Source organism: Athene noctua, chromosome 4 (assembly GCF_965140245.1).
Source record: "Athene noctua chromosome 4, bAthNoc1.hap1.1, whole genome shotgun sequence".
In the NCBI taxonomy this organism is placed as follows: domain Eukaryota; kingdom Metazoa; phylum Chordata; class Aves; order Strigiformes; family Strigidae; genus Athene; species Athene noctua.
This window is the reverse complement of record NC_134040.1, coordinates 65,297,671-65,316,206: the sequence shown is the minus strand read 5'-3', so window position 1 is coordinate 65,316,206 and position 18,536 is coordinate 65,297,671. Positions and strand designations below refer to the sequence as shown.

The 18,536-nt window shown below is 50.2% G+C and overlaps 1 protein-coding gene across 1 annotated transcript; it reads right to left on the bottom strand.

The window, feature by feature from the left end:
- Window positions 1–106: 106 nt before the first annotated feature.
- IGFBP7 (insulin like growth factor binding protein 7) lies at window positions 107–18,518 on the bottom strand. The gene is made up of 5 exons (XM_074905598.1): window positions 18,020–18,518; window positions 5,475–5,584; window positions 3,874–3,990; window positions 2,639–2,765; window positions 107–293 (listed from the first exon to the last, which is right to left on the bottom strand). The coding sequence occupies exons 1-5, from the start codon at window positions 18,501–18,503 to the stop codon at window positions 274–276; spliced, it is 858 nt and encodes a 285-aa protein (XP_074761699.1). The 5' UTR covers window positions 18,504–18,518; the 3' UTR covers window positions 107–273.
- Window positions 18,519–18,536: the final 18 nt, after the last annotated feature.

The window sequence follows — 18,536 nt, the reverse complement described above, 5'->3', positions numbered from 1 at the left end:
GGTTTTGTTTCATTTTGTGTAGGTTGCATTTAAAATAGTTCTACTCCTCTGCTATGTGCGCTTCAAAAGTATGTTTATTTCCTGTAAATAGAATTAAAATTTGTAATCAAACTTGTGAATCTCTTTATTTGTGTATCTGTGAAAGTAGTGTGCAAGCAGATTGGTAATCAAAGAATGCGGGAGTTAAGAGGGAATGATTAGTGAGCTAGAAAAAGCCAGAGGTTGCAGCTTTCCAAAATAATACTTTAAAACTGTGAATTGAAGGTCCTCACATCACAGCTCTGCACCATCATCTGTGGAAAAACAAAACCATGTTACGCTCTGTGTTGTTCCAAGGGCTAATACCACAACAGTAGCACAGTGAGTTTTGTGACGTTTTAGCTGACAGTGAGACCTGATAATTTGATCCTGACCCTCCTTCCTTCCCTACTGCAGGACTATGGCAGCAGGGGCATGGTAATAGATGGCATTTTTCTGTGCTGAGGTCAACTGGACATGGGACACAGAATCCCTAACTACCTAGTGTGTAGCTGTGGAGTAACCTGTTACGTCTGACAGTTTATGCCATTAACGTTACTGATTTCCTTTAAGTAACTGTGGCTTGCCAGCTTTTTGCTGAGCTACAGCATGTTTACTTGAGAAATTTCCTACAGCTGAAAAGGAACAGCTGTGACATGGTGTTCATGTAAGAAATAAACCATGAGGCAATACACATGGTAGTACAACCTTGTAGTAGTTACTGTGAGAGGGGGAGTGAACATCTGTTCTGGGGTATAAATGTGCTGCTCATGGTACAACTCAGTAAAACATTTCATTCATGTCCATAAATAAGATGTTTGAAAAGGGATTAGAGACTAGCTAAAAACCTTCAGCAAGGCTTGTCTGGGTAGGTGTTATGGGGATTCATTTTATGCTTTTATTTCAATGCCAGGTGCTGTTAATATTCTCCTACAGGAAGTATTTCAGCTATTCAGGGATATAAGGATACAGAAAGTCAAGACTATATGATTCAGATAAAGCTATTGGGATTAAAACTAAGGATGATGTCCAAAAGTGGATTTGGGCAGCACAATATTCTCTAGCTGGATGCTTTGTTCCTGGTACCTCAGCCTCTAGCATGGTTACAGTTATGCTTCCAGCTCTCTGGCTTTATTCTGAAGTTTATTCTCTGCAGCTGGAATGAGGGTGATTGGTCTGCCATCAGCTTTGCACGCAGCCTAGCAAAGAGGACCTGGGTTTGAAAACTGGCTGAGGGCTGGAGGTTAAAGGTCTCAGCTCTTCACTAAGGCCTGCTGGGGCATATCTGTCCCCTTTTGGCTTTGACACTCCAGCATGCAGAGAGAACAGCAGGGACTAGGCTGTTTCTAGGATGGAGAAAAGTAAGAAGGTACAAGAGCTTGGCAGGAATTTAAGTGCTTGAAGTTCCTTCTCAGTCTTGGGGCTGGCTGTGGCAATACTGCTTCTAGGAGAAATGGGAAGGTTTGGAAGTGTCCCGAGAACAGTGAAAAGAAGGATACAAATTTAGGGCTGGAAAACCACTGGAAGTTGCTTTGTAAAAGCCCAAAAGGTGTTTTTGATTTGGTATCTTTATCTCCAGTGCTTTACACCACTTGGGGGGTTATTTAATAATCCCTTGAGAACTCTAGCAGCTGAGATTTGCTGGGAATCATAGATTCATATAGTAGTTTGAGTAGAAAGGGACCTTTAAAGGTCATCAACTCCCCTGCAATGAGCAGGGACATCTTTAATTAAATCAGGTGGTTCAGAGCCCCATCCAACCTGACCTTGAATGTTTCCAGGGATTTGGGCACCTACCACCTCCCCAGGCAACCTGTTCCAGTGTTTCATCACCCTCACAGTGAAGAATTTCTTCCTTATATGTAGCCTGAATCTACCCTCTTTTAGTTTAAAGCCATTCCCCCTTGTCTTATTACAACAGACCCTGCTAAAAAGTTTATCCCCATCTTTCCTGCAGGCCCCCTTTAAGTACTTACTGGAAGGCCGCCATAAGGTCTTCCCAGAGCCTTCTCTTCCCTAGGCTGAACAACCCCAACTCTCTCAAGTGTCCTCATAGATCACCTCACAGGGGAGGTGCTCCAGCCCCCTGATCATCTTCGTGGCCTCCTCTGGACCCACTCAAGCAGGTCCATGTCCTTCTTATGTTGGGGGCCCCAGAACTGGACACAGTACTGCAGGTGAAGTGTCAGGAGAACAACAGGGGAGAAACCCTTCCCTTGACCTGCTGGCCACACTTCTCTGGATGCAGCCCAGGATGTGGTCAGCTTTCTGGGCGGTGAGTGCACGTTGCTGGCTCATAGTCAGTTTTCCATCCACTAACACCCCCAAGTCCTTCTACGCAGGGCTGCTTGATCCCTTCATCGCCCAGCCTGTATTTGTGCTTGGGATTGCCTTGACCTATGTGCAGGACCTTGCACTTGGCCTTTTTGAACCTCATGAGATTTACACAGATCCACTTCTCAAACTTGTTTTGCGAACTCAAAGCTGTGTATTAAACTGGTATTTCTAGTATGATTTTTTTTTTTTTTGAAAGGTTTAAACAGAGGTGGTCCTTATCTATCAAATAACTGAGTAAACTGCTAGGAGAAAGAGCTGCCAAGTGTTTAACCATGCTACCTACCTTTGGTCAGGGCTATTTCATGCAGAGTTTCCACAACATGAATTTTTGCTGAAGCTGTTGCCTCTCCTTTGGCATTTGATGCATGACACTCATATTCTCCAGCATCCTCTTTGCTCAGAGGAGATATCTAGAGAAAGAAACACATCTCCTAGTAAGTATCCTGTGCATAGGTAGAGGTGATTCTGTTTTCAGGTATCTTATATAACTTGTTAATTATTTGAGACATTATGAACAGAGTGCATGAAGTAGCAGTTAACCCTTAGGGAACCACACTAACTGCATGATTTCTTCTGTCTGCTCTAAACAGTCTGGTTCAGATTGTGGTGGCTCTCTGCAGTGAGGTTTGGGACAAGCACACACTCCTGTGGATCACTCTAGCTTTCTTCTCTGCTATGCCAGATTATGTAGGCTGTAATAGTCCCTCCTTGTCTTTTATTGTTTACATAATTTAGAGATGTGTCAGAGCACTGCATGCTTGGTAAAGGGAGGGAGGCAGGAAGAAAAAGCCTTCCTACAACATGCTGCATCCAGTCATGCAGTTCAGCAAAATCATTGGCTCAAACCCCTCCCTCTCCTTTTTTCCACCTCTGCTTTTGCAAATAGTGTGGGAACCAATACCCAAAGCTCTGCTCCCCTGCTGCCAGCTTCTCTGCAGCTGGGAGCCATCATACTTGCAATTCCCTTACTGGGATGCACAGCAGGTCCCTCTGATGTGTGGCAATCACTGGTTAGCCTCAGGTACTCCTGTAGCTCAGGAGGTCTGTGGAGTGAGAGCTGATGGCTTCTGTGCTGTGCTACTCTCAGGCAGGTGATGTGCTTCACTGAAGAAAGGGCAGTTCTGCCAGATCTATAAGGGCTCCTCAGCTGTGGGTGGGTCTTAGGGATGCTTTGCCTGTGGATGGATTCCTTCCTAGACATGAGGAGGGTCTCCTTCCTGCTAACGGCAGCAGAAAAGTCATGATATACAGAAAGGAGATCTTCTATTTAAGTGTAGCCTTCTCTGATCATAGAATGCATGCTTCTACTGCACGTTAGACAGAGGTGGAGAGCTGCAATGGAGGTAGCAGCCACCCTTACCCTTCATGCCTGATTCACACAGGTTGTTTTCCTCTAAATGCCCTGATGTTTGCCCAAATGTCTGTTGCCGTGTGTCTTCTGTACCATTCTTTGTTCATGAGCTGTTTGCAGACTGCATTGTACTGTTTGTATACTCTGTGTGTGTACAAAGTACTTACGAGCACCCAGCCAGTCACTTCATGTTTCTCAGGGCCCCCTCGGGTCTGGATAGCCAAATTCTCCCGGTCCCCGGGCAGAAGCTCCATCCTCTGGACACCATACTGTCCCCGAATTATCTAAACAGAAGAGCAGAAAGGGGTAAGAATTTGGGGGGGTTATTTATGCTAGAACTGTTAGGACCATACCTGCACACAGACAAGATCAACACTAGTTTTACATGAATGCATTCTGTGCAGTAGCAGTGTTTTTTCCAGCATTTCACCTTATCCCCCGTGTACTGCAGTCCCACTACCCCAATGCCTCAGCATATGCACCGAGGCTGCCTTCCCCTTGCCCCAGCAAGAACAGAGCAGCACAGCTTTCTGGTGGGGACAGTGCTGGGCAGTGGAGTATGCAAACACACCCTGCACCGAACTTGGTCTCACAGAACTCATGTGCATGTTCCCAAGGATGTGTTTAGCCCACCAAATGACACCTGTGCTGAACAAGGAGGATTAGGCTGCTTGCAGCTGCTGGTAGCCATACATCAATCCCGTTCAGCAGGCTGGAACAGCTGCCTTCTGGCTGGGGACTGGGGGGACAACAGGAGCTGACTGTTGTCCTTGGTTGGAGAGGCTCCCCTTTAACTTTCCTGGCGATCAGGCTTTTTAGCATGGCAGTGGCACAGAACCAAGTATCTGCATGTTGCTCCTGGAATGGGCTCTCCCTGCATGACCTATCCTCTACCTATCCTATTCCCAACAGGCCAGGAACAGCCCTGTAGATTTCTGCTGCAGCAAACCAGGCCGTCCCTCCTGGTGGGCACAGCATCAATGAGAGAGCAGCAGCGCAGCCATTCCCCAGTGCTGCGTATCCAAGTCCAAAGCACAGCATGGTATAAGTGCTGCTCAGCCCTTGTTATGACCAAGTCAAGCAGTCTCTGGCCATGAGGAAGAGGCACGAAAAGCAGAGCAGCACCAACAATCAGTGTAAACACAGCATCTGCTTGTAAACAAGCTGAAAATGCTGCCTGGGTCAACATGCCTACATTGTATGCTCATCTGACAGTCTGCTCTGGGACCTCTAGGAATAAAGTTTGCTGTCTCACAACAGAGCAATCTTTGAAGGGGCTACAGGGGCCATGCAGTGGCTCTCAGCCCTATGGCTAGGATCCTCTCTGCTCAACACTGGCCCCTGCCCAAAGCCAGCTGTTACCAGCACGTTGCCAAAATCATCACACTGCCAGCTACCAGAGGTAACTGCCCCATGCAGTTCCTGTTCCTGACATGGGCAAGCTGCGTGCAGCCACCTCAGAGTCACTGCTGCCAGTGGAGTAACAGCAGGTCAAGGGAATTGAATTCCCTGCATGCTGTGAATACCAGGCATTACCAAGAGAAACATGAGTCCTGTTCTGTCTTGGGATCAACAAGAGTTTAGAAAGAGCAACGACTAAAGACTAAGCAAAGCCAGATGTTTGGGGGTGGACAGAACTGCACAGATGGAAGAACTCATCAAAGATGTGTGTTTCAAAGGAGGGATCTGCTATGGCCTTTACGCTTACCAGGCACCTTCAGCTGCCTCAGGTTTGCTGTGCTCTAAGAGTTCCCAGCAGGGCCCTTACCTTGTTCCAGATGAGGACAGGGGTTGGGATGCCCATGACTTCACAGCTCAGGTAGATCTGTGCTCCTGTCACATTCCAGATGTCCTTAGGAGGGGTCACAATGGAAGGTCCTGCAAAAAGGGAGAAACGTTTTTAAGCACCGGGTGACTGCAAGCCTGTGTCCTTGCTAGCCTTTTAAGTGGGGCCAATCAATTCTGATGGGTTTTGAGGATGAGGTGAAGTGGGTCCCCGCTTGAAGCAAAGCTTGCTGGACTGATCCCACATCACAGCACTTCCCTCTCCAAAGCTACACAATGCACCATGTGCATTGTTGACACTCAGCTGGCTGAGAGGAAAGGACCCTGCAGGAGACAGGGTGGGTCCCGCTCACTCTCCCATTCCACAGAGAGCTTGGCCAGCTTTGCAGCATCCTTTGTCCTGGCATGATTTTAACCTGCAGCAAAGCCAGTGGCAGCTGGCTAGCAGAATTCTATGTTATGCTGCTCCTGTTTCACCTGTGTGCAATACTTAAGCCAAAGGAGGCTGGCCTGAGGGTGGTAGAGCTCTTCCGGGGGCGGGAGCTGGGGAGGGACCAGGTGAATGCAGAGCTCTATTTTAACCCAGAGATCTCCAATCTCTGGTTAAACAGGGAGTTGTTCCTAAAGCCAGATGGGAACAAAGCTGGTTTGTAGATCTGGCTGGAGATGTTTACCCCTCGGGCTGGGAAATGTTGGAGATGTAACCCATATCCCGGGAAGGGAAGAATGGCCTCTTCTGTTCAATCCCTCTGTAGTGGGGCTGTTTTGCAAAATGCAGCTATTAATTCCCCACGATAGGAAGTGCAGACCAAAGGAGCACATAGTGTTTATTTCCACTTATTGATAGCTTGAAGAACACAACAGCTTTTCCATTTCTGCTCCGAAGATGCAGGCAGTAACAGGAAACTGAAGCTCCCATTAGGCTCCACTAGGAGAAGGCATTTCCTATGTGAACAAGTACTCCAGAGCCAGCCTGGCTGAAGCCCCCAGGTATGCTGGCTCACAGAGCATGGCTCATTCCTAGCCCCATAAAAGAGGAGCAGATTTGGGTCCTGATGCTCCTTCTGGGGTTCTGAACATGCACTGACCTCAGCCTTGCATGTGCACTCTGTCCTGCAGCCATGGGGAGCCGGTTGTAGGTGCATCCCACTGCACCAACATATTCTAGCAGAAAGATGGTGCCTTTTTTCCTCTTCTGAATCTGGTGGCAGATCCACACTCTTTATCACCAGCCAAAGGATACCAGCCATCCCTCAGTCTTAGGCCAAGCGATGCCAAAGTGTCCTGAGCAGCTGGTGTGATCCCAGAGAAGTGTTTGGTCTTCTGAGACCTCCCTGTCTGGGAATGACTGTACACAGCCTGCTAGTGGGAAGCTGCTAAGAGACCAGATAGGGCTGCAATCCAAATTCTTCATTACAGAGGTATCCCAGTCCTGGTTTTAACAGAAGGTAGCTGTGTAGAAGCAGGAAAGGTTTATGTGTAGCCCCGGGCAATGGTTAAAACCATGCCTAATGATCAGTATGGGCTGGTTTCCTGGCAGACATCACAACCCAGGTGTTCCTCATCTGCACAGAACTGAGAAAAGGATTTAAGCAGCATTTCATTACATGGCTTACCCTGTCATTGGTTGTGCAGCTGCATGAATTGATTCCTGTGCACTGGCCAGGAGAGGGGTGTGTCAAGAGTGACAGCACCCGTTCTTGTCTGGAAGGATGCTGGAGTTATCCTTGCTCCAGGTGGCCCAGAGCAGATTCATACTTCCAGACCATGCCCAGCCCTGCACTCTCAGCAACATCCCGCTGGAGGGGTGTATTCTCCCCTCCAAGTACAACCGTAGCATAGTACAGTGGGGTGATCCATGGGGCTTAACACCCCCGATGCGTTCCTGCGCAAAGCACTGCCTGGCCCGTGGCCAGCCCAGGATATTGCCATCTCCACAATGGGGCCACCTCAGGTCGTGCACTCTGCTCCCCTTCCCCAGCACAGCCCTTTCCTGCGCAGCTCTGCTGTTCTTTTTCTGGTGTCCCTTGAACAATAGGGACAATAGGGCACTTGGCAGCTCTGGTGGGACCCGGATGTCCCCAGCCGGCTTAGCTCACCCCGTGCTCTGCAAGGACCTCCAGCAGATGTGCACCCACCATAGCCTGCTGCGGCTGCTGCCGTCTGCTCCTGCCATGCAAAACCCTCCACATGCAAGGTGCCCTTCCTAGGGCAGAGCCTGGGGCCTGTCCCCAAGAGGCAGGGCTACGTTTGCTCCTGTATATTGCTGGGGTGCTCCATGAGGCAGGAGAAATACACCTGCCTGCAAATGACCATCATCTCCCACTGCAGCAAAGGAGAGATCCCGATTCTTGCGTTAAAAGCCAGGCAAATTTTAAGGCAAGGTCTTGCTCTTCCAGGATCTGGCTCAATTCTTCCTTGGCTGGGAACTGTCAGCATTCAAAGCACCCCTAAACCCACTGCCTGAGGTGTCTCAGTCTTGGCTGCCACTGAGTTTGCTCCTGTATCAAGGGCCTGGACACCCTCTGCCCGTGGATATTTGCTGGCCCTGCCAGGAGCAGGTCACACCAGTATTCTGGCAGGGAAAAAGAGAGAGGGGATTTCTACCCACCTCCTGGGTGAGGACAAATTGTTTATCTTTGCTGGAAAGGGGAACTGCCTGTACAGCTTCACAGCGATTCTCCGGCTGGCTTGGCACAGCAGCCACAGCACAGTGAGAGCCTGGCTGTTACAAGGCAGCCCCGAGCCCCAGCTCGGGATGTACATCCTGATCTAACATGAGACTCTGCCTTTGGCTGCAGAATGAACTGGGAACATTCACAGGCCTTTGCCTCTATCCGGCACAGCCCTGGGGCCGGGAGAGAATACACATCCTGAGAGATGCAACAGTGTCATGGGAAGAGTCAGTGTGGTCTCTTGGGATATTTGACTTAAATCCAGACAGCCAAAACTCTACAGCTGGGCTTCTTCATCCACTAAAAATAAATGAGAAAGGCTGAGAAGTCAGCAGATTTAAAGTCAAATCACAACAGGCCACAGCAGTAGCTAGACTCCCACCACAGCGAGCTGACACGTGGGTACATGGCAGCCACCCTGCTTACTGCCTATGTTGGTCCCACTCATGTTCTCTCTCACAGTCCCCCGAAGCAGCCAGAGACCGACAGGGAACACAGCAACCTGCCACGACAGGAGAGGCTGGGGATGCCTAAGCCTTGCAGGTACTTCAGAGGATGTGAGGATGTTCCCTCTTGCAAGTCACCCCTCTTGCTTTGGGGATCCTTGTGAAGGGAGCAAGGCCACCATGTGCTCGGCAGGACTGGAAACAAGCTCACCTTGTACAGAGCAGATGACTTGATTTCTGCCAGCAGGGAGTCCCCTGGCCTTTATTTTACAGCCTGCATCTTAGAGGCATTGCTGCTCTACCTGCAATACTGCCCACAAAGGGGAATGTTTCTCCATCTGCTTCCTTCGGGCTGGGGACTTATGGGTTGCACCTGCTGATGACAACAGTCACCACCATCAACGTGGCTGTGTGGCCTCTGCTCCCCAGCAAGGCCAGGGGCACGGTGGATGTAGAGGATGCTCCCTGCCTGTACTTGCCCTGATCACGCAGGAGCTCTTGGCCAAGAGGACAGCACAGGCTGTTCATGGAGATCAGCTGCTGTCCGCAGGCACTTCAAGCATTTCCTCCCTGCTCTGCCCATTGTTCGTAAAACAAATAGCTCTGCGTGGCCCGGGAAGGGGCTTATTTACAGAGCCAGTGAGCTCAGGCACCCTGGCAGAGGAGCCTGAAAGTGCAGGGACTGTTTTTACTGCAGATCACAGGGAGCTGACAGCCTGTGTTATGTCAAAAGCAGCAGCTGGAGAGGAGTTCCTCTTGCTGTTATGTAGTTGCTTTTCTGCTGCAGCAGCATGTGGCAGAGCCTGTGACTTCCTCGATGAGGTTATCATTTGGCATCTGTTCCCAGCACTCCTCCCACGCCGTGCACCTCTGTTCAGCAACAGCGCAACAGCAGGCAGAGATCTGGCATCTCCCAGACCACCCATCTGCCCCTCACTGGTACACGGATGGAGAATCACAGCTCAGGGTTAGGTGGTCCTTGCTGATCTTCCTTTGGTGTCCACAAACACACACACACACAAATAAGCCACACCCCAGCGAGCAGAGCAATAACTTTTTTGCTAAAATCCAGGAGGCTATAGGTATGTCGCTAAAGGCAAAACTAAGTTCGACTTAAGCACTGTGGGGTATGCCCCCGTGCTTGGGTGTGCATGGGAAGTCCCAACCAGAACACACAAAGCTGTGTACCACCCGTTGAAGCTCACATGGGTGCCAGCCCAATTCCCAGCCAGCCCTCCTGAGCACTGCCTCGCCGTGCCACAGCCCCGGGCAAGACACAGACTGGGAACACACCCCATGAGACAGCAAGTCAAAGAAAAAACTAGACATTGTACACCCTCGCAAGCTCTAGCAAGTCTGAAAATAGACCCGCTCCAGTCTCCTAAGTTGCTGGGAAAGTATTTTCCCTTCCAAATGACTTTATATGGAGAAGGGGAAACCTTCCATAAGCAGCATCTACTCATTCTAGATGGCATGGCCTCAGCTGCTCCCTCCCACGTCAGTGCTTCATGAGAGGCAGCAGCAGACAAGAAGTACAAGCGGCTTCTGGCCTTCCCCATTCCCAAAGCTGCTTGCTGCTTTCTGGCAGATTTACAAGCCTCTTTCTTTACCTCTTTCTGAAGGCATTTCTCCCTCTCCTTTAACTTGGCCTTGAAGAGACTAAGGAGTTAGAGAAGGAAGTTCCAAGACATCCAGACCGAAGGAGATGCTGGATGCTACACCTGTTCGTATGGTCCCCCTCAGACTTCAGCAGCCCAGTGCCCTGGAAAGGCTTCAGATGTGAATGCAGCTTTGCCCCAAGCCCTCAAGACTTGAGACTGAGTCAGTGTGAAGCAGGGCCCATGCCACCATCTATCTGCCATGGATTTCCTCCTGCTTCCCACCCCACCTGGCTCAGCGTGGAACAGACCAATACAACTGGAAATACCATCCCTGCTGCTTTACCATGGTTCAGGAACGCTGCCTTCTGAGACCTTGTGCGTGACTTTCATATGGTCCTTCATGGGGTTTAGTATGGGCTAGGAGGGAGAACAGGGTGGCCCTGCAAAGAACAGTACCTCAAGCCCTTTCTCCCTTACGTAGCACACAGGATGGGTCTGTGCTGGCCCCAGCACTGTGCCCAGAGAAGAGGCTGTGCCTCTTCACGCCTCGTGCCTAGCTCAACACTCAGCCGCATCCAGCAGCGTCCTCAACACAAGCTGAATCTCAAAGCTGGGGCAATGGGGAGGCCAGTATGGCTGAGGCTGCTCTGAAGCTCAACTGCCATCTTATAACCACACTTGCCCCTGGAAGCAGTCAAATGGGGAAAAGGCAAGCCCTCTGAGCAGAGATGACACTGCCCTTGCTAGCGGACTGCCAAAAGCCAACCTCTGTTCTGCATTTCCACCCTGTCCTGCCCTTTTTTCCCACCTCCCCTTCCTTTTGCCAGTCTCTGAAGTATACTCTGAAGGATGCTCTCCCCAGGGTCAAACAGGTAGTGACTTTCTGTAAACACGCTTTCTGCTTCCCAGCTGTATCTGGATGAGTATTTCGGGTTTTTTGTTTCGGACCGCCCAGACAAGCTCTATCAAGAAACTTCTCTCCTTCCGGCCAGCACCTACCCTCTTCTCTTCGTGTGACCTTGGCTCATTTTCACTAAGAAAACGGTCATTACAGCACAAGGACAACCACAAGCTAAAGCCTGGAAAGAATGTGAAAAGCTTACAGTGGGAAACAGAGAAACAAGGCATGGCAGCGTTTATGCATGGAAAAGCAAGCAGGGCTTTCAAAAGTCCAACCTGATTAGACTTTTTATGTGGTAATCTCCTATTTAATATGAACCTCAATCAACCTCAGCCCAACAAAGGATTAAACACATTTTTTTAAACACGGCGTGCCTTTCCAGCAACAGAAAAAAACATGGGGAGGAATTTGCTGACCTGTAATCATTCCTTCCTAGTGATTTTGGATATGCTGTGATGATTGAGAGTGAAGACACAGGTGAAATATGGGATCCTCGCAGGCACTGGAGGTGTTTGCATAGTCCCCGGCATACTAGTGCTCTCCAAGACTTTGAGCCTGGTAATATATTAAACAGCTTCCCTAATAAGATTTTAGCACAGTAACCATAAAAACTCAAGCTCCAATGAACCAAAACCTTTTCAAATAACTAAATACGTTTTAAGGAGGAATTTATGGCCTATCCTACAACAGTGGAAAAACCCAATGTTACAGATGAACTTTAAAAATGACAGCATGAAGCTTCAGCCCAGAAACTCTGTCTCAAAATTCCAGTGCACTGTGTGCTGGGAAAGCAAGCACCACACTGAAAAATATCACATCCCCACACCATGCTCCATCTAAAAGGACCCTGTGGTATAAAACAAAAGATGTAACCCCACCACACACCTGCACAGCTCTGCTCTTCCAACCACAGGAGACTGGGCAAAAACTTGTCTAAATCTCTCTTTCACCAGCAAAGAAGAAAGCACTCATAAAATGTGGATATTCTTTTAAATCCCTTAAAATCCAGAAAAGGAAGAATAGGAGGAAAGAACTAAAGCAATCTAAGCCACTTGTTAACTAAAAAGCAGAAATCTAGAAAAATTTATTGCAAAATGTGATCGGGTATGAACTATGCTCTCTGGTGTCTGAAAGAGTTGGGAGTCTTCGAAGTTAGTCAGCTGTATCAGGAGAAGATGAACTAATGTCAGTGATAACAGCAGTCTGCCATCTCCCAGACAGTTTTCCCCCAAATGCCCTGTTTCTGCTCTACTCTGGCAGTGGATTTAAAAAAAAAAAAAAAAACCAACAAAAAAAACCCAAACCAAACCATCCTCAAAACTAAAATATTTCTGGCAAAGCCTCAACAGCTGAATTTGCATGGAATGAGCGAACAAATGCAATTTATGTTTCTTGTTTTAAACTTGACCTGTGGGAACTTGGCACCTCTTCATTTTCAGTGTAGATGTAGCTTTATGGGACACTGAAGCACCAGCAAAACAAAACCACTTCTGGGGTAAAGTGGCAGGAATTTGTGGGGGTATACTTGCCCCTGGGGCTGTCAGTCTCTGCAATTCTATGTCCATCAGAGCATTTTTTAAGTCCTGTGGACAGTCAAAAAACCTTGCACCCATCTTTTTCTGAGCCCCAGAGCTGGTGGGTGGCATCTTAGCAAAAAACTTCTACAAGGGATGCTGTCTGGGCTTCTAGCAAGCCAAAATGATACCCCTCTGGGAGGACAGCTCACCTCTTGAGACTGGGATTCCTTTGGTGGTGAAAGAGAGATTTAGACAAGTTTAGTGCTGGTTATAGTCAAGTTTTTAAAGAATCTCTCTCCTGATCTTGCTGTTCAGAAGGTCTGGAGCCTGTGGGATGTGAAGTGCTGAGCCCTTGTCACCATAGGGTAGACCCCTGCATGTTCCCAATGCTGGGAAAATACTTTCTTGGAGCCATGGAGATACAATCCATGATCAACTCCATAGAAACAGAGCAGGCTGCTTGGCAAGCCAGCAAATCTACCCTTCACCCAGAGAGGCCCTGAGTTTCTACCTCCAAGAGGTCTTTGTAGGTGGGTACAAAGCAGCGCCAGTTCCCCTGAGAGTGAAATGCTGTCCTTTGATATCTGCCAAGAGCTGCTTTGTGGTATGCTGCATTTGGGCAAAACCAGGTGCTTGGCTTCCACCAAGAGAGAAGTGAGCATAAAATATAGACAAAGCCTGACAAAGCTTGACTGGCAATGGCAAAACAACCTGGAAACGCCAACCCTGCTGGAACAAGTATCGGGGACTTCAAACCATAAGGCCTTTGGGCTGTAATGAGGCAACTTCAGCAGTATTTCCAGCAGTCACAGCATGTCCCTCGAAGCAGGTATTTGCTGGTAGCTAACAATAAGAGAAACTCGGGGGTATTTGCCCCTTCTTGCACTGATTAAGCAACAAGTCCATGCCTGGTATTTTTCAGCTCAGATCATCATGCCAAAAATCCTGTTAGCTTTTTTCTGGGGGTTGGTGCTTTGAGGTTGTTTTTCTGCCTGGCTTAAACTGAGCCATGCAACCCTAATTCTTTATGCCAGCTGGCTTTGCATGGCAGTGGGTACCATGGTCCTCCTGCCCCAGGTCCTAGCTGGCCGTAAACAGCCTCAGCGTGTGCACAGCAAAATGAATTTCAGCCTAAATTACTGAGGTCACCAACTCCATAAGAGGCTCTTCTGAACATCTGTGCACAGCCGGGTGACAACAGTGGCAGAGGGAAAGCTATGGCAGCCTTCCCTCCTGCCAAGGGAGCCACAGGAGGTACCTGCCCCACCAGCAGCTTCTGCTTTGTGCCCAGGCCTGCCCTGCCTGCAAGGGCTGCCAGCAGACCTGAGTGTAGCTATGCATATTCACAGGCAGAGAGCAATGGGCTAATCCATTTAAAGGCAGTGCTGGAAAGCAGCCAGAAAACTTAACAGCATCCACCTCCTGCATGGCCTCGGCACTGGGATTAGCTACAAGGAGGCTGCTGGGGCACAATGGTAGAGACAGGATGCGAGTGGATCCTGGGCAGGGTGTGGGGCAAACTCAGAGCCAGATGTGTGCAAGTGTGAGGGCGCAGCACAAGGCCAGTCAGGACTGAGCCCCACGGCATTGCTGCCTGCTCCCCCAGAGAAAACTCAGGCAGTTTTGCCATGCCCTGCTGGGGCAGCACCCACACCAGGCAGGCAGCCTCAAGTAGCTGGGAATCAAGGTGCCTTTTTCCAGTTGTTCCCAATGGTCCTGCCCACTCCAGGAAAGACTGGCTGGATCCCCAAACCTGCCAAGTGCAGGTATAACAAGGGTTATTTCCATCCTCTCAAATTCTTCTCAACTGTGCCTTCTTTGCCCTCCAGCAGGAAGTTTTGGCTGCAACGGAAATACCTTTTTCTGCATGGCTTCACTATTTTTGTACACAGGCATCAGATCCAAGAGGTCTGGGAAACAGGCAGCAAAAAGAGAATCCCAAGGACAAGGTCAAGGCGAAATATGTAGGGCCAAAAACTGGCTCTTTTCTTTTGCTAGAAACATCCAATTTTTTCCCAGTCAGTGTGCAGTACCTCTTAGCAAGCAAAAAATGCCGAGCATTGCACAGAAAACCCCACAATAAGCACCGTGATGAATATGGAAAGCTCAACTGGACATGCATTCAGTCAGCTTTGTCAAATATAATACTAATGAACTTTTACTTCCTTGGAAATGTATCTAAGATGGAAAAAGACATGTGTCTCAAGGAGTATTTTGCATGTTAAGCCTTATGTAGCTTAGTGCTTTGTTTCCAGGCGGCTTTACTCATGCCCACATGGTGTTGCCTATGAGAAATCAGTAGGACTGCCCCTCCCAGCAGGTACACCTCCTTCAGACCCTTTGAATACCTGATGGGGCAGAGAGGGAGACAAGGTGAGAGAGAGGGTAGGAAATGCAACCCCAATTAACCAAGGAATAGGAGCCCAAGTCTTTTAATTGCTTGTGGCCAATCCCTGCCTCAAGCACGTATTTCAAGGCAGAAGGAGAGGAAGCGGCTGTGGTAAACCTCATTCCCACCTTGCCTGGGAGGTGAGGTTTAAGCAAACATTATCAGGAATCAAGAGAGGGATAAATAGACAGCATTTTCCTAATTTGCATCTGTCCCTGTCCTGTCTCCTGCCCTGCCAACCCCAGCATGCTGCAGTGCCAGGGTGGGCAAGGAGGAGCATCTACAAATAAGCTCTTTCCCAGACACATTCCCTTCTTCTGATGGATGTCCCATCTTCACCTGGATGTCCCATCTTCACCTGGATGTCCCATCTTCAGCTGCTGTCCTTCCTGCTGACAACAGCAAAGGCCAATGCCTGCCACAGCTCTGCATTTCCTCCTCCCAAGCACCAGCTTTCAAACATAATGTGCAAAGCAAGCCCTCCCTGTCCAGATCCACTTGCAAAAAAAAAAAAAAAAAAAAAAAAAAGAGCAAACACAGTTAGGACCCACTGCTGGAGACATGTTTTTCTGGATTTCTTCTCAGATTTGAAAGGCTGCTCGCTCTTCGACCCAAAGGATGTGATCTTGATACTCCAGCACAGACATGCAGACACCTCAGAGCCCATGTGCCATGAGGAGGAAGGCCAAGTCCCCTGTCCCCCAAGGACTTCTGTGCAAAAGCTCTACACAAATGACTTGCTGACGTGGAAGTCCCAGACACAACTATGACTGATGCAGGCAGCAGGATCCTGTCTGTTTGTAGTCTTCCTGTGCAGGATCCCACCCTAGACAGTGCCTTTCAGGAGATCACATCTGTTTGTGGTGGGAAATGGCAAAATCCTTCCACCCTTTGACTCCCACAGCATCTAGGTTCTTTTAGAAACTCAGAAAAGTGCTGTCTCCTATCCATAAAGATACTGAAAGACTCCACCCTGCGGGGCTGATGGAATGGATGTCCTCTCCTGCCACTGTTTCAAAATCAGCATGGAGATTGCAACTCTCCTCCCCACCCAACTGCCAGGAGGCCCTGAGGGCTACAGAAATACTTCCAGATGTCTACTGCGTGTGGGCTGAGTCCCTACCTCAGCTGCAAGCCACAGAGTGATGCGTATCACCAGAAGGTCCACAGCACAAGGAAGGTTCACACAGCCGAGGGAAGTCTCAGAAGAGTCAGTTACGACACCACTGCTGAGCAGCCCACATCCATCCTGCTCCCTTCTCTGAGTTCTCCCAGCAGCAGGAGCCAAAAGAAGAGCAACTCCCCAGAGTGAGAGAGGAGGGGACATTTTGCCAGTGGCTTGGCACCACATACTCTAGCGAAGTTCTTAAACAACAGGTAAACAGCCTGCCAAGGTGTCTTGCTGCACATTCGCACACCTGAAGGGACCTTCTCCAAGGAAGGGATGCAGTTTGTACATGAAGTGGCTGTCCCACACTGTGACAAGCAGAGGACAGAGAAAGTCTCGTGGGAGCTGTTTGAGGCTGGCGGGTCAGTGGCCTCCCACTATCCTGCTGAGTGGGTTGTGTTTGCATTGACCTCATCAAACTCTGTCTCCACAGTCTGGGTCAAAGCCCCACCAGGCCAAGCCAGCATTCAGTCTGGGGCAGATGCAGGGAAGTGCAGCCAAGGGTTGGGGCATTAGCTTACAATGTGAGTATCAATACCTGTTTTACCACAGACTTCTAGGTGACTTTGGGCAAGACAAGTGAGAATGCAGTCATCTTCTCAAGTACACATGTGAAGCATGACCTCAGACATCTTTCAAACACATCTGCTCACTTGGTCTGGGTTGTCAGGACCAAGAAGCAGCACGCATTTTTCGGACTGCTATGACCATCTCTTGAGTCTGCCAGGCAGGAAGGGCTCCTTCCAAGAGGCTTCTGCTGTTCTTGTCTCATCCCACATTAGCCTGAGGGCTGAAGCTCCTTCCCTCCAGGAGTTAACACTGTACCACAATGTTTCTGGCTAATATGTAAGCCTGATGTTTTACACAAGGTTTGTGAAAAGCTACACAGGGCAAGTAATGGGCAACATCAAAGTGCATAACCCCATCCTTACTTGGCCTTTCATGCTTTCCTTGGGAGTTTCAGAAACATTTTTTTGCAAGACATACTTGGCCTCTGTTATGGGAAGAAAGAGAAGGAGGAGGTGGAGGTTGTGACCCTGCACATACTGTGTTTATGAAAACACTCCTCCACCAAAACGGCACTGGCTCTGCGATATTGTCCTTGAGACGTGCAGTAAATTGCTTGCGTGCTACGTCCCACCCGTCTCTGCCTCCCAGCAAAACCCACTCTCAGGAGTCAAGATTTCTACTAGAGGCTCCACAGCAGAACAATTTCTTCCTCAAGCGTGATACCTAAGCAAAAGCTTGGAAAGAGTCAAGCTCCTGGTTGGAAATGCTGCAAGTGCAAATCACTACATGCAGCTCACAGGAAAGTCACTGCTCGTTTTCATTTCGAACTAAAGCAAGCCAGTGAACGTAGGCTTTGAATTTCTGTGGCTTTCACTTCCATTTAACCTTTTCCTTTTCTCACAGTTTGCAACCCTCCTCTGCTAAACCCTCCCCTGGATAGCTCAACCCTTTTGCCCCATGTCACAGCATCCCAAATTGGAAGCAGCGGGCAAAGCGTGAAGAGCAGAGCGGTGTTGTTCCAGCACAGCTGGAAGCCGAGTGTGAGGGGCTAAATTTCTCAGCATTTCTGGGGCTGGTCTAAGAGTGTTACTCCAAGTTTAGGCACCATCATCCGACTGGGACTCCCAAGTCCATTTAAGGTGGTTTCGAAATCATCTTGACTTTTACGATAAGCATCCCGGTGGGATAAAACAGTACGAGGAGGGAGCGCTTGGGAGCAGCGCTCTCACCGGGATACCAGACAGCGCGGCCGCACAGGCACCCTCCCGGCCGGCGCCCGCGGCCGCGCCCGCCCCGCCGCTCCCGCGCCCGCGCCCCGCACCTTGCTCGCAGGCTCCCTTGCTGCGCTGGCTGATGGCGGGCTCGCCGCGGCTCTGGGCGCGCAGGCTGGCGGCGCGGAGCTGGCAGCCGCTGCCGTAGGTGAGCCCGTCGCTGCCGCACACCGGGTAGCGGCTCTTGCAGAGGCACACGCCGGGCGGGCCGCCGCCGCCGGCGGGGAGCGGGGGGAGCCCCGGCGCCGGGCCGCCCTTGGCCTTGCGGCGCTGGCGGCTCTTCACGCACTCGAGGCCGGGGGCGCAGCGTCCCCCCGCGCCGCCGCCGCAGGCCTCGCCCTCCCCGCGGCCGCACTGCCAGCAGCAGCCGCAGGCGTCCCGCACCCGGCCCAGCGGGCAGCCCCGCGGCGGCAGCGCCGGGCACTGCGCCGCCTCGCAGGGCCCGCAGCCGCCCGCCGCCGCCGGAGCGGGCCCCGCCAGCGCCGCCAGCAGCGGCAGCAGAAGCAGCAGCAGCGGCAGCGCGGAGGGCGGCATGGCGGCACGGCGCCGCCCGCCCCCGGCAGGCAC